Here is a 16,840-nt window from a genome sequence, read left to right as displayed (position 1 = left end):
CACCTGCGTTGAGGTGATCCCAGACATATTACAGGCAAAGCATGGAATTGATTGAGAGCAGTCCTGAGAAGACTTGCAGGTGATATTTGAGAAAAAACCAGCAATGTGTGTTTACAGTCCAGAAAGCAGCTGCCTCCTGAGCATCAAAAGCAGGTCAGGGGAGGTGATTCCATTCCTCTGCTCTGCTCTTGTGAGACTCCACATCCAGCTCTGGAGCCCCCAAAATAAAGATAATATGGACTTGTTTGAGAAAGCCCAGAGGAGGCCATGAAATTGATAAGAGGACTGGAGCACCTCCCTTGTGAAGACAGGCTGAGAAACTTTGGGTGGCTCAGCCTGGAGAAGAGGAAGTTACTTGGAGACCTCATAGCAACCTTCTATTATCTGAAGAGGGGCTACATGGAAGCCAGAGAGTCTCTCTGGCAGGGACTGTAGTGACAAGACAAGGGAGAATGCCTTCAAACTGAGAGTAAGTTTAGACTAGATATTAGGAAGAAATTCTTTACTGAGGGTGATGAGGCACTGAAATAAGTTGCTCAGAGAAGCTATGGATGCCCCATCCCTGGAAGTGTTCAAGGTTCGTTTGTGGCTGAGGGGAGAACTTGAGCAACCTGGTCTAGTGGAAGGTGTCCCTGCCCATGGCATTGGGGTTGGAAATAGATGATCTTCAGCATCCCTTCCAGCCCAAATAATTCTATTTTTTCATGATTCTGTTTCATGTGACTTTTTTTTTTTTTACATCCTAGCATTGTAGAGAAGAACCCCATGATTAAGTGGTAATACGTGTAAAGATTTTGTTACTTCCTATTTGAACTTATTAAATTTGCATGTGTTTCTCTTTCTGGGACATAACGCATTTGCTTTCTCTAGGGCTACTTTATCCTGAACTTTGTGTCCTCCTTAAGCTCTCAGTTTTCTTCAATCCTTTAGATTAAAGTTTCTGTCAGAGGATGGAGATGGCATAAATGAGTCTCATGTACCACAGGATATAGAATTCAAAGTGTGAAGTCAGATTTATGATACAATGAACCCTGTAGAGTCTTGTTTTGGTGTAAGAAAGGCTTGTTTTAGTTAATCAACAAGTTCTTTAATTGACTAAACTGAAATAAATCTCTCCTAACTAAAAGCATGAACTCTTGACAATGCTTAATTATACCAGATTGAATTTGCTCCTGAAGCTATGAGAAAAAGGTTGCTGTGGAGGTGATGTAGAAGCTATACTGAAACTGAATCTGAAATCAGTTGGCATGTGATAACTTTGAGCTTTACCTTCTAAGAAGATATTGGTGTAAAAATTAAAATATATCATTATACTTGATCCAGAAAGAGCAGGGGAAAAAGGCACTTCATATATTTTTTTCCCCAAAGAAAATGCTTTCCTATATCACCAGAAACTTTATTTTGTTTATGCATGTAATTTGTTCTGTGAGAATATATTTCCTATCCTACCAAAATAAAGGGTATAATTTTTGCTCTTTTCTGTAAGAGTTTGCTCAGTCTCCACTTTTCTGTTATTCTCTGGGTCTCACTGTTTTATAGTCAGTGAATGAAATCCTGATCACTTGAAATCTATACGTAAGTCTAGAAAATCTCAATGTAACTCCAGGAAATGCATATTTTCTTAGTATACATATATAAAAAATAGTCAATACCTTAGATGAATAATTATATTTAAATAAGTACTTCTGCAAACACAGATTAAACTTTAGAACTTACCTGCCGTATTTTTTTTACATGAGCATTTTTTGGTATTATTTCAGGATAAAACAGGAATGGAATTTTATACTAGAGTGCCGTAAGAAAGGTATTCCTCAATCAAAATACCTCAAGAATGGCTTTGTGGACACCAATGAGAAGAACCTGGACACCCATGGAAAGAATCCTCAGCTCAAGGAGAGTCATGCCTTGTCAGATGGAGTAAATAAAGAACAAAACAAGTTTATTTTTCAACTTTCTGGAGAACAGTGGACGGTAAATCTAATGGAATATATGTTTCTGTTACTGAAGAGTTTGGATTTCTTAGACTGTATATTTTAATCTCACCCTTTTTATGGCAAATATGAAATTGATGCTTTTACTCAGTGTTAGAAGTGACCAAAAGTATTTTCTACCTCAGCCTGAAATAGTGGTTTCATTTTCAGGTATGAGTATTTTAAATTCTCTGCTGATACATGTAATTCATCCCCCTCAAAAATTTTGGTATGGGCAATAATATTACAAGGTCTCTTTCTCTAAAATTCCCCAGTGCACAAAGAGACATGAAAATAATATTTGTTGGCTTATTGCTGTCTTCTACTAATCAGAGATCTGTGTTATTGCTCTAATGGTGTGATAACACTTTCTCAAGCTCTGCTCAGTTTAAAACTAATATTAGCATCAATCCACAAGGGTCCTACTGAAAAAATGCTGCATTTGAATTGCAGATATGTTTGATGTGAAATAGCAGCTTGAAGATAAGACATGAATTAGTGCTGGCTTGAAATTGAGCAAGTTGGGTTACAGCTAGTCTGAAGATTTCTGGAATTTTAAAAGCTTTGATTGAACTCTATTTGTTATTAATGATGAAGTGAAATTAAAATTTTGAATTTTTCATGTGGTATTGTCATTCCAAAAAAATAGAAGTCAAAATGTTGATAAAGAAGCTAGAATTATTTTTTGATTGGCCTGAAGTGTAACTTTATCCTAGATTTGATCTTGAATCTCATGGTGGTTTCTTTTTCAATTTCCATTTTTTTTCTTTGCTTTAATTTCCTTCTGAATAAACATAAAATATTTGAAATTTCTGGGCTATAGAAAAACCTGATTCCCATTCAGCTCTACTAAGGAGACTCTTTCTTCAACTGATACCAATCACTGACCTGGTAGGACTGGTTGTTGGGGTGCTAACACATCACCATATGTCTTCATTCAAGAACTTGGGATTTTGAAAATTATGTTTAAGATGTGTAGTTAAATACTGCATTCTTTTGGGTATTGTAAACCTTAGTTAACAGGTACTTTAGTTTAGAGGTACTTTAAGAAAAAAAAAAACAAACAAGAGAAAGGGATTATAGCTACTTAGACACTGATATAGTAGAACCTGCAAATATCTTCAATGTATCAGGGTGTAGAGAGTTGCACAATTCTCTGTTGCTTATTCCCTTTTGTCAAACCATTAAAATTTTGCTTTGGCATAATAAACTAGGCTTTACATTAGGAGACAAAATCAAACATGCACGTGTTGTTATGTTTTCCAGAATATTTAATTTTAATTAGATGTTCTGAAAAACTCCATTTAAGAGAAATTGATGTACTGTTATGTATATTATGCCACTTTGAGCAGTACATTCCTAACCACCATGGGTTTTGATATCTTCTTATCAGATGCTCAGTGTGTCCATATAAAACAGCCCTCAAGTCTCATTGTCCAGCTCTTGCCTAGCTAAAGTGGGTTTCCTGTTTCAACAATAAACTTACACAGTTCAGATGTCTGCAGACAAAAATACAATAACAGCTGATTTATTTAGATCAGTGCTCCTTTAAAATTGAAATGTCACTTTCTAACAGATGACAATTATTTTAAAGGTGTGAAAACTCACTTGACAAAGTTCTGAAAGAAGTGTATATCCACTTACTGCAGAAATTTATGTCTCTTGTACAAATCACACCACTAATTTTGCTTTTTAAAATCTGAACTGTTGTTTCTGAATCAAAGACAGAATCAGATAGTATCGTCTTTTCTCCTATTACTTTCTCACAAAAAGAAAATATTCACATTTAAGCAAAATGAATTTTTAGACTATAAAACCAATGCTGCAGTCTTGCAATCTGCACATGAATAAAATATGTGGACATATGACAGTTTTCTCAGAGAAGTCTGTATGTTATGTAGCTGGGAGCTGTGGTATCAATTGTGGTTTAGGTTCTTTTTGTGTTTTGCGCACAAATGCATCTATGACTTGAAAGTTTCGGTAATTAAGCACTCAGGGAATTGGAGAAGTCAGAGCTGGGATTACCTGTGCAGATTTATGGGCACATAACAAGCTGGATTTGCTGTTGACTGGCCACTTACCATTGGCAGCAGCAAAGAGCACAGTCCTGTAAAGTATCCATTTGGGGACCAGCTGCTGAATCTTCTATCTTCCTTTTACCTGATAAGTATTTCTATTATGTTTCCCCTTTTCTCCCATCAATGAAGCAGTAATATATCCTCTAGACAGTTGATAGCTAAATCTGAGTAGGTTGTTGGTGTGACTTAGAGGTTTAATTTTGAGAACAAGGCTTGCTTCTGAGCTATACCATTTCTTTTTATGGATGCTGGGAAGCTAAGTCACACAGAGGAGTAATCCCCAGCATAGGGATGTGGCTTTAACACATCCTTTTCATAGGTCAGAGTGCCCAGGCTGTCTAGATGGTAAAAATGTAGCCTGGTTGGAAAGAAGCTGCTGCTTTGTGCTCCATATTCATATAGCATCTGGCTTACTGATACTGCAATGTGGAGTAGGAGGTTAAAAAGGGAATTTGTAAAACACTCTGTGATGGAACCATAAAATTGTTTTGCCTGGAGAAGACCCTTAAGTTCATTCAGAAAAACTATTAGCCTAGCAGTTGAGAGATGTAGTCATTGGCTTTGGTAATGCTTCAGCAAAAACCCCATGAGGCTATCTGGCACCTGGAGGACATGGTCTCTCCTTATCTCTGAGGATACCCTGCACAGCAGAGTACTTGTGGATACATAACTGTATTCACCCAGTCACAAGAGTTTGGGATAGCTTGAGTAAATATTTTGAAAATAATCTAGGTCGTGCCTTTTTGAAAATAATGTCAGACGCTCTTCTGAGAACCTTAGTAAAGGTGAAAATCAGAGCAGATCACATGTTTTGAATTCCTAATAGGAATTCCTTCCTTTTAGATTTTGTGCCACCTTTTTCTCTACTTCTCAAATATTGTTTATATGATAATGTATTTTCACTAGGTGGAGACCCACTGTTCCTTCTAAAGTAATTATTTTAACAGATCTGAGAAAAGATAAAGCTCTTTGACATCAACAAAATAGTAAGGGAAAAAAGGGTAATAATTTTGTAATAATTAGCCTTTAACACTTTCTGGTATATTTCTACTTTTAGTGTTCACGACTCCTTAAAGGCATATATTTCTGTGAAGAAGATGAATAGAGTGAGTGATTTACGGATTTAAAGCCAAAGTGTGGCTTTAAATTATGACACAGTGTTAAAGTAGACAGGGGAGCATTGCAGTTTGTGCTTTTAACAAAGGTAGAGTGACAGTGAGATCAGTGAAAAGAGACCGGAAATTAGAAGAATCAAGTACAAATCAGGTTTTCTTAAAAGCAAGAATAACAGTCTTAAACATGATACAGGTTTGATACAAGGCACTGGTCATGCCTTGAAAGGGATAACTATAGAAATGAAAACAACCTTGATTACAGGAAAACAAAAGGAGAAAATGTCAGATTGCAAGAGCGAATGACACACTACAGCGTTCTGTGTAGCTCACATGAAAGTAAAAGGCTCCCACCAAAAAATACTAGGTTAGACAAGTAGGCACAAAGTAGTAGCTAAAGAGCCTTGAACTTAATTTTACAGTATATGAATTCTGAAAAATATGTTTTCTCTTTATGCAGACCCTTATTAAGTCCCTCTGAATCTGAAAGACATTTTGTAACTTGGGTTGTGGTTACCATGCCTGTCCATGTAGGTAGCTTCAGCCTATGGGCAGTGGTTGATAACTACATTTATGACATAATCTTACCTGCCAAAGCTCCATCTGGCTGGGGCTGTTAGACAACAACCTTAAGGTTCAGGGATCCTTGTCTCCCTTTTACATATTGGACGAATATTTTAGGCTGGACACTAGGGAAAAGTTCTTCACAGAAGGAATGATTGGGTATTGGAATGGGTTGCCCAGAGAGTTTGTGGAATCATTGCCCCTGAAGATGTTTAGGAAAAGAGTGGATGTGGCACTTGGTGCCACGGTTTGACAAGGTGGTGTTAGGTCATAGGCTGGACTCAATGATCTCAAAGGTCAGTTGAGTTTCAGCTAGTTAATTCTGTGATTCTGTGGTTCTGTGACTCAAGTGTCCACCTCCCATGGGTGTGCATTTCTGCCAGCTGGGGACAGTAATCAATCAGTATTTGCAGTTAGGTAAGAAAAAAGCATACCATAAAAAATTGTCTGGTCTCATAATGACAGAATCACAACCTGACATTGTGAATGAAATTGAACGGGTTTTCACTTCTTTTTCTCTCATAATAAAAAAGGGGCAGAATCCGGTTGTATTGCCCCAGCAGTGAGTCTGCTAATTCTTCTTCTGTTTGCAAAACATTTGGGACTTTGAAAGCATGACAGTGATATGTTGTGCCACAAGTAATTTCCTATTTCCAAGGTATGTTCCAGAAAAATAAAATTACTTATTTGAGAGTTTTACAGGCAAAAACACTGTGAAATATATATATTTGTGTGTATCTCTGTTTAGATTATAGACCTTTGAATTTTGTGTTTGAATTGGATGCCTAAGAAAAAAAAAGCACAATTGATGCAACACTTGAGAACCTCTGTACACATAAACATGTATCTACTCAACTAAATTAGTTCTTCAGAGAAACAGCACCATTAGAACTAGAAACTGAGGCAAAATAATGCCATGAATATTCATATGAATTTTTAAACTAAATCACTTTAACTCTGGTTTTCCCCTCTGAGTGTTTGCTTTCTGCTATTAATTAATGAATGTTTATTCTCTAGCGAATCAGTGAATTTTAAATATTTTTCACAAAACATTCAGGATAAACAAATTTTTAAATGCTGTGATATCAATATTGGCAGAGGAAAGCTGATGATGCTCCTTAAATATAGAGTAGGACTGCTCTCGGCTATGCTACTTTTCCTAAGTAGAGGATTTGGATGCATACCTACTTTAAAAAACTTTAATGTCAGATGTGCAAGTAAGTGAGTGGTGATAAAATTCTTTACTCATGAATCATGATTTTTGTGCATTTAATTTCCTCACAAAACAAGGCAACAAATAACTATATTTGTATTTATTCTCACAATTTTATTGTCTAACATAATATGTATTTTCACAGAGAACAGAAAATTTCCATTTGTTATTCCCAACTGTTTCTCACAGTGATGTATTTATTTCCTACAGAGTCAAAAAACATTGCTGCATTGAATGGACAGGGAAAATCTCTCTTTCACTTATGTAAATTCCAGAGATTTCCCCAGAGATTTCCCTCTGGGAATAAAAAAACCAAACCAAACCAAAAAAGACATTCCTGACTCAGTCATGACCACATTTATTATTAAAGGGGGTCTCATGACATCCTATATTTCATAGAATCATAGAATCAGTAAGGATTGAAAAGACATTTAAGTTCATTGATTCCATCCATTAACTGCCAGGTCCACCAAATAACCAGTGACCCAAAACGCCTGGGGAATGTTTACCCTGGTGGCTCTGCCGGGATGTAATCCCTCTTTCCTTCTGGGCTCCAGTTGGTCAGGAGCTGGAGTGCAAGAGGCATGGGAGAGGCTAAGGGCAGGGTCTCTGCTTGGCCCATAGGAGAGGAGCAGGGGGGTTCTCCTGCTCTGCCTGTTGGTGTGGGCTTTGCCTGCTCTCCTATTTCTTTTCTCTCAAGAAGCAATGGGCACAAGTGAGGAGGGTTGGCAAATCATCCTGTTTGATTGACATGGCCACAAAAAGGCCCCCACATTGCTCCCTTGGGACTGTGATGTCCCACCACAGACTTGTAAATGCTCACGATTGAAAGGGATGACAAAAGCCAGAGGGTCCAAAAAAGCTCACAGGCTTTTATCAGTAAATTACTGTTACCATTTGATATTAAATTGCTCTGCCCAAATAAAGGTGCAAATGAGACCAAATACTGGTATAACACCAATTTTACTTTGTGTACCAAGCTTATTAAGAGAATGGGGAAAAAAAGACAGAGGTGGGGAGGAGGCAGAGAGAGATAAAGTCATAGAGGAGATAGTACAAGCAGAAGATAGCTACCAGTAAGTGCTTGTTTAAAGAATACGCTGCAAATGTTATTAAACCTTTCCTTACACCCCCTTGCACTTAAATTTTGGTCGTGGTCATAGTCTTTGATCACATTCTTCATCCATGGTGGTAATGTGAAAATACCATACAGAGGGAGAAAAATAAGGATGAAGCAGAAGAGATAACTCAATAAATCATGTATGAAACAATTACCATTCCAATAATTTAGAAAATAAATCCAGTTAACATTGTCATTCCAAGTTGCAGTAACCATGAGCCCCACCCTAAGGAATTCTAATGATCAGAATGTAGACATCAACCAGGATGTATACGTGGGGCTCCAGCCATTAAACCAGTCATTTGGCTTCATAGGTTGAACAATTCCGCAATTTAGCCAGTTATTTCTTTCATCTTAGCTCACGCTTCCTTAATGGAAGTAGAGGCATAATGAATGGTTATATAGCATTCTGTGTTGGCTAAATTTAGAATTCCATATATATTTTGTTCTTTAAGAAATTGATCTTGTAAAGCCTTTTTTGATACTTGCTGGGCTTGCAATTTTAGTTCTCCAGAGGCATACTTTGTCCAGTTGCTTGATGTATGCATTCGCCATGTTATGTTTTCTATTGCCCTTTGATGTGGTCTGATAACTGTATAAGGTGTATTTTAAATCTCAAAGCTAATCCAAATGGTACAAGACAGTTCCTCATCTTGCAAATCCAGGTGTCATTATAGTCCATAAATTATATTTAGGGATACTATGGGCCCAAAATAGTCTTTAACAGGCAGTGGGTATGAGGGATTGCCCAAAATAGTCTTTAACAGGCAGTGGGTATGAGGGATTGCACAAATACTGCCTGTTGGATATGGGTCCAGTGCATCTTGGTTTCCAGGAACTGGGCCCAAAGTCAAGCCACAGGGTGAAAAAGTCCCAAATTAGGCCTGTGGGGTATGTGCTTGGGAGTGGTAACATCCCTCAGTGCTTTGTCAAGGGGTACCATATTGGGATAGAAGTGCAGAGATGACTGACTATGGGCAGAGCTTCTTGGGTGACCTTCCTCCTTTTTTATTTGTGGCACAGTTACTTGCTACACTGAGGTTAATGTCTCAGCAGGGACACAAACAGCACCTCCCTTCCCAAGATTTTTTCTCTGAAACAGGGCACTGAATTTTATCCTCTGGGATCTTTTAACCCTACATCTTCAAGGTGCTCAATAATATAGTTTTGGATATTTCCCACTTTATCTGTGTCTGGACCCTTAATCAATACATCATCAATATATTATTATCCCCTCATCTGCTGGAATTGTAGATATTTTTGCGGTAGAGTAAAATGTGCTAGCATGGAGGAGTCCTAGTCTCCCTGCGGTTTTTGGTGAAAGTGTATTATGGCCTTCCTGTACTATGGCAATAACTCAGCAATGTTAGGCACTGCTGCTGTTAAAGGTGCAATATTAGCATTTAATTTTCCATAATTAATGGTCAATCCCTATTTTCTGTTTGGCTTTTTTACTGGCCAAACAGAATTGTTACAAGGAGAGTGAGTGGAAACAATTATCTCCTTTATCCCCAAGTCTAATATCACATGAGAAATTCCCCCTGGACTTGACTGCAGGTCCTTTTTATAAAGAGGTTTTCCTGCCCTAAAGGCAGGTATACCACTTGCTGTGCAAATTTGTCATCATGAACAGTCCATTCTTTCAGACGTTTCTAGAAATGCATTTCTTGAAAGCTTTTGTGGGTTTTGGGTGGCCTTAATATCCCCCTGCAGTCAAATGCTGCACCTTGTTCACATGCTTAGGTACAACAACAGGTTTGTCCTGTAAAAGTGCTGCTCTGCCTGAGCCAGCACAGTCTACTGTGTGGCTGTCTTCTCAAGAAGAGCATCCTGTTCTTTCCCATGACATGTTATTACGAAAAATCCTTGGTTATTATCAACAATTCTTGTCTTTTATTAGCAAAATACTTGGCTTGATCCACAGCTATCCATCTGTATATTGCTTGAGACATACACATTAACCTCTTATCATTTGGGATTTTACAGGGATTCTGCACAGGCTTAGGACCAGCTGCCATCTCCAGAGGTCCACCTGATGCTGGCAGGGGGATGCTATTACTCTGGCTGTCTCGTGATGCAAGGGCACTGGAACAACTTGCACAGAGCACCGAGTGCCCTCCTGAAGAGGGAGGCCTGTTGCATGGGGACAGCTGTAGGTGCAGATGTGCGTGGGATACGCACAAATGACTTCCTATTGCATGCCAACTCCTCCTGCCAGAAAGTGTTTTCTCTGGAAGGGATTCTTTCTCTCATATCCCACATGTCATCACCTTCAAAGTTGAAAAAACATTCTTCCTCCCAATCCATGTCTTTGTCCAAGCCAAACATAAGATGCAGGTCATAAGAAGGCCTGTTATGGACCCATCTTGGCACATCCAATTTGGTTTTTGTGGGTGTGTGTAGTTGACTGTCCCAGTGCTCTTCCTTTGCCTCATGTGGAAAGGGCATGGAAAAACTCTCTTCCTTAGTACTCCAATTTTTGTCTGTCCTGTCCTTTTCTTGGGACAGCTTATGGCCTCTGCTATTTTCCCAGTATTTCTCCCTCTTAGCCAAGGCCTTGGCTGCTGCTGCTGACAGGAATGCCCCTGTTGCCAGTCTTCTTTGCTGCCTCCTGACGACATGAGCTTCCATCTGGCTTGATGTGGAGGAGCTGGGGCGTGACCAGCCGGGCCTGTGAATTACAGATTCCTGTCTCTCTCTGTCTGCTGCTCTGGATGGTGCTGTAATCCTCATACCCCTCATTTCAGCCTTCCAGGGGGGCTCATAAAACAGGGTCCAAATTGGGTCCATTTCTCTGTTTCTTAGAGGTGGGTTGCTGAGGTGGGATGTTCTGTTGTTAAAACCCCAGTACTCTGACCACGCCTGATGTGTGAGGGGCGGGGGAGGCTTCTCTTTTCTAGCACGCCAACTTTGGATTTCATTGTGTTCCACTTGAAACTGGTGTTGGAGGTTGTAGAGTTTCAAGCATTCCCTCTTCTCTACCAAGATCTTCTTGGTCTCTGGTACTTCCAGGACTGCCCCTGCTGCTGCCCCTGCCCATCGCCTGCTGGGGATGTGGGCTTCCAGAGGGCTTGGCGAGGAGCTGGGGGGTGGGCTGCAGGGGCTGTGCACAGCAGCTCCCTGGCTCTCTGCTTCTGCTGCTGTCACCTGCTTGATGAAGTCAGAAGCTGCTGCCTTGGACATCTCTTGAGTTTCAGTGGTGAGAGGCACACAGTGGTTGTCTGCCTGCAGTGCTGCCTATGGCTGCATGGGGCCCACCTGTGGGCAGGAGGAGAAAGATGAAGAGGAGGTAGAGGAAGAAGAGGAGGAGGAGGAGTAGGAAGGGGAGTTGGTGGTCCCATCCCCTGAGTCCTTCACCCTGTGCCTCTTTGGCAATCTCTGCCACTGAGAGGAGAGTGGTACCTTCTGAAGGAGGTGTTCTCCTGGGATTGGCCACTCCAGTCTTAGTGCTCTCTAGGTAACCTCAGGGTCAGGGCGTGGCTCTGTGTAACAATGGTCTCTAGGCACCATGAGACCCCTGCATCACAAAGGGCCCTGGAATGTGCTGCTGTGGCAATGGACCCCACACCCCAGCACCCTTATAACAGCTCAGAGCTGTCTGGGACTGAGGGAACCCAGCTGGAAGCAGAAATGCCTGGCAGTCCCTGCTTTCTCCACACAGAGGCTCCAGCTGACCTAAACCATCCCCTCCCACACAGCCCCAGTGCTTGTGGCCCTGCTGAGCTCAGCCCTGTCTGCCTTCAGCCGCTTGGGGTGCCACCACCCTGGGCAGCCAGTGTCTGAGGAGTGATGTCCAGATATCCGAAGGATAAACTAGGTGTTGATAGAATTGCCCTGTTAAGGTATATGGCTTGCCCCCCAGCAATCCTTTCTATGCAAAACTGTAAATTAATCAAAGAATGCTTGTGTGGATCAGCCTTTCACACACTGGGTGAAAGAGAACACACAGTTGTGCTGGGGACAACAGGCGGGACATGGGGACAGTGTCAGTGTTGTGCTGGGGACCTGCAGCAGGGAGTGCCTGGAACTAGCTTCACATTGTTTTAAAAGAGTGGGAGATTTGGATCCAAAATTTTATATTGGCCCATTACAGATAAAAGTATAGAGCTGGAAAAGAAACCAAATTTAAACTTAGAACTTTGATCACAGTTTTAGTTCAGACTCAGGTCTAGCAGGTGAATTATCTTCTAATTAGAGATATTATAATCAGCAATAGTTGTATGTTTGTTATTTATTTCCTTTTAAAACTTTTTTCGCTTCCAAAAATCAAACAAGTTTGAGGTATTGTTTTGCTGTTAAAGGCAAAAGACTGGCTATCCTCCAAGTGTAGGTCTTCACGCAGCAATTTATCAGCAGGCTGCCAGCTTTAGCATGGCAGCAGAAGATTACAAAAGAACACAAGAGAATCAGAGAGTAAAACAAACATAAAGCTTGTGGAAGTTTCAGTTCCCATTCCTATCTAGTTTCTAATGAAGCAAAATATCACATCAATTTATGTTTCAGCAACACAAACATAAATACATTTTAAAATGGAAAATATTGAAAAAGCACACAGTAGCAAAGTATTTGCATTCTTGTATTCGTAAAATGTAAATATGGTCATATATAGAGAAATATTCGCAGGAAATGAAAGCAAGTTGGCAGTTGGTAGAAGAATGGAATCCACTTCCATTCTTTTGAAGTAGTGTCTAAATGCATTTCTGTTGCTGCACAGAAATATCTTGGTGCTCTAAACAAGTCTTAACGCAGACATGAAGAGTTAAAAAAAAGTGACGCATTAGTAATAAATATTTTTCATTTTTTGGCTTAATTTTTCTGAAGTGGTGAATGAGTTTGATCTTGCTCTGGTAGAGAGCCTTGTATGCTGCACTGTTTTCAATGTATCAAGGAGAACTTATTTCTTCTCCCTTCGGTGTGGGAGAAGAGTGTGGCTGTTGGCTTCAGAGGACAAAGGTCTGTATTTGCCACCAAAGAGCTGCAGATAGTGTATTGTGACAATAAAGTGAAAAAACCCTTTATGTCAATAGAAAAGCAGAGACTGACCTGCAGTGTGGAGAAATAGAGTGGAATATATTGTCTGTTAATATAGACGTCTTTTCCTCTCCAATACGTTTATTAATCTCTCTCTCTGAATCATGTTTTTTCCCTACAGAGATATCTATAACTCTCCAGCTAAATACTATCTCCTCTGTACTGAATTTTCCATTCTTCAAAGATATGAAAGAGAATACTAATTGCATTTGCTGTTGTCCTCTGTTATTTTATTTTGCCGCAGAAAAATGTGCAGCACTGAAGATGAGAAATACTAACTAATGCCACAAAGTTGGAGAGGTTTCTCCCTACCAGCCCTGAGGCACTTGAGGCATTTTATTTTTTAATTGTCGTAAACTGGCAAATAAAGAAGATGGATCACAATGCAATACACACATACACCTAATCGGAAAGTGAAGTAAGAAATGAAATTATCATATTAAATATGGAAGGGAACGTAGCAAGCCAGAAAGACAAAACATAGGCGTTATGTCTGCATGCATAAATTTGAAAATAACTAAAATGAGAGGCAATAACAACCAAAAAATGGCTTCTGATCAACAGTCCAGAATATCTATAATTATATTTAGATGTTTTAATTTAACTAAGAGTTAAGTAGCACTATTGCTAATACAGAAGTTCAGCACTATTAAAATTTCAAATGCGTCATTCTTACAAATGTCTTGGGAAAAATATGAAATCTAGAGAGAAAAAAAAAGAGGGCAATATCATTTTTATGAAAAACAGTAATTCCTACTGTGCCATATTCTTCATGCATAGGAAACAATCTGAAATTTATAAAAGAATCAAAGCCCGAAACACTCACATCTCTTCTTACAGAGCAAAGTTAGTGGCAGAACCTCTTCCAGATTATTCATTCCACATGTTACTTGTGCACAGTGTTATAAAAGCTAGGACAGACTGGTAAATTATGCAATGCTTAAGAAAGTGGGGGTTAAATGATCTGATCTTCAACTTTTGGAATTTAGTTTTGTCTATTTCAAGTCCAAAGAATTTGGTGACAATTCAAACAAAGACATGTACATCTGAAGCGACTACCAATTAATTAAAGCAATTTTGTAAGAATGTAAAGCTTTATAAATTTAGGTTTCTTTCATGTATTGAAGACTTTTGTTAAATAGAATTATCTGAAAATAAGTCAGAAATTACAGGAAATTTCAAAATTATTTTGAATTTTGAAAGCAAAGGATTTTGCATGACTAAATAAAAATTACTTGCAAATGTGGACTGATTTAAAATTTGATTTTGTTTTTAAATTTTAAAATCAATTTCATTGTTTCTAAGGAAATCCTCTAAATTTTTTTAAACATTGCTGCAGCATCTTAGGAAGTTAAGCCAGGTGATATTTGTATATAGTATCTGAAATGGTTTCTGTTCCCTCTTGGAAAACAAGTTTTGAAGCATTGGCAGGCTTTCAGAACAAAATCACACCTCTTTTTTTTTTTTTAGCAAACCCTATTTAGATATTCTCTATGCACTCTTCTGTTCTGTGCTGCATTTTACTACATCTTGATGTGTGAATTAAAGCACTGAAATGTGTTTTAAAGAAATCCTCCATCTGGAAAAAGGAAATAATGTGTGAGACACCAAACAAATTGAGTTCTTCAGATAGGTTTCTGTTTTAGAGCAAATAATTGCATTAGGAGTTAAAAAAATGGATATGTGATGAAGACAGCTGCAGCCCTCCTCAAAAGCAGACAGCTTCTGTAAGGCTTTGGCAAACTACTATTCTACATCAAGATAATTAAGGCAAAGTGCATTTTTCTCCTTATTTGGAAACAGAGTAACAAAATTCTAAGTTCATGCTTTCTGTTTACCAGTTCTTATTTCATTTACAGGAACTCCCAGATTCCCTGAAAGAGCAGATCTATCTGAAAGAATGGCATGTGTACAACACATTGATACAGACCATTCCAGCCTACCTTGCACTATTTCAAGATCTGAGAGTACTGGAATTGTCAAAAAATCAAATCAACCATCTTCCAGCAGAAATTGGTGAGTTGGTCCAAGATATTCAGATACTTTATACTCATGCCATTTAGCTCTATTGCAGGGAAATGAGCATCCATGGATATTCTTGTTAATTTACTGGTAATTGTCTTCCTCATTTACACTGAACAGTCCCCACTACATTTTTATATCTCTCTGTCTTTAATTATACTTTCAAATTTGCACTGAGAGCTATGAATATGGTACAGGAAAATGTTAGGACATTTTTGTTATCTAAGGCAGTTATTGCTTGCATTCAATAGATGGAGAGTTTCTGGGAACAGGTGGTGTTTTATATGTCTTACAGATTAAGAAAAATAGAAATATTAGAGAATTTTAAGCCTCAAACAAGATGAATTGAAAATAAGATTGTGGGAAAAAGGAAAAAAAAATAGAATCCTGCAAAAAATATACATTTTAATTTTTTTAAGAGTTCAATAATGATCTTAATTTTTTAAAGACATAGAGAGTAATTGATTCATAGAAAAATTTGAATTGGAAGGGACTTTAAAGGTCTTCTAGTTCCAACCCCATTGCTGTGGGCAGGGACACCTTTCATTAGACCAGGTTGGTCAGAGCCCCTTCCAACCCAGCCTTGAATGTTTCCAGGGACATTGTTTCCACCACTTTTCTAGGCAACCTGTGCCCGTGCCTCAACACCCTTACAGTGAAGAATTTCTTTGTGATATCTAAACTAAATCTACTCAACCTGGTGTTATAAGTTTTAGAGAAACAAATTCTCAATGCTTAAATACTTTGGCCCTTGCCATTTTAAGCTATGTAACAATAATTTTAATGCTTGCCTAACCTATGTTTTTAGGTCTTACAATAGAAAAGCTTGTTTGACAGATTGTATTGGTATTGAGAGGGATTTACTATTCTTACAATGAAAAAATATAGCTGTAACAGGTGGCATGTTTGAGAGCTGAAGAAACTGGGCCCATTGTGGGCTCGCCAGTGTCAAGCTCATGTACCTAGGTGTACTGATACCTCAGCCTTTAATTTGAAATACAGCAGTCCTGAGCTTTTCCCATGAGCGCCATTTCTTATGTACATTAAGAGAGAACAGTTTAATGACTGAAAACCTCACCTCTCTTGATATCAAAAGTTTAACTAAGAAAAAACAGAAAGAGGAGGAGCATCCTGAAACACAGAAATCTGAGCTAGAACTTTCTACTCTTTTAGTATTCTATTAGTCAAGTAACACTCATGTTTTTGATTTATTTACTAGGACTATATTTTAGAAAGAAAATTTTACATAGACATTGAGTTCTATTTTATAGCTTCAGCCTAGCATCTAAACAAACCAACAGCTAGTAAACAAGACACAAGCAGGACATAATGGACATAAAATGAGCACTAACTATTTTATCAGCACTTCGATTGCAGAACTCATATAGGTCAGTGAGTTTAATGGACAAACACCTTATAAGACATAGTTTGGAAGACAGTGGAAATAGCATGGAAGAAAAGTGAAAGGCTGCTAGTTTCCTGCCAGATGCTACCCTAAGTCATTGAACAGAGAGTTTTAAGGGGTTGTTGCTTAACCATTGAGGCAGGTAGAAGCAGGAAAATTTTTCTTTATTCTTATAATGTTATGCACTGTTAATGAAAATGATTCCGAAAAAACCCAAACACTAATGCTATTAAATCTCTTTCTACAATAAAGGCATGAATACAGATCTCAGAATTACAGAATTGCTAAGATTGGAAATGACCTCTAAGATCATTGTGGCCAACCA

General features: G+C 38.6%; 1 protein-coding gene across 2 annotated transcripts in view; it reads left to right on the top strand.

The window, feature by feature from the left end:
• The window catches only part of LRRC2 (leucine rich repeat containing 2), a 76,929-nt gene that overhangs the window by 20,659 nt on the left and 39,430 nt on the right, over nt 1–16,840 (top strand). For both annotated transcript variants that reach the window (XM_059492122.1, XM_059492123.1), the window contains exons 3-4: nt 1,761–1,971; nt 14,948–15,104. In XM_059492122.1, the coding sequence (XP_059348105.1) occupies nt 1,761–1,971; nt 14,948–15,104 (368 nt within the window). The remainder of the gene's footprint in view (nt 1–1,760; nt 1,972–14,947; nt 15,105–16,840) is intronic.

The sequence above is a fragment of the Ammospiza nelsoni genome, chromosome Z (assembly GCF_027579445.1).
Source record: "Ammospiza nelsoni isolate bAmmNel1 chromosome Z, bAmmNel1.pri, whole genome shotgun sequence".
NCBI lineage: Eukaryota > Metazoa > Chordata > Aves > Passeriformes > Passerellidae > Ammospiza > Ammospiza nelsoni.
This window is presented reverse-complemented; position numbering and strand designations above follow the sequence as displayed.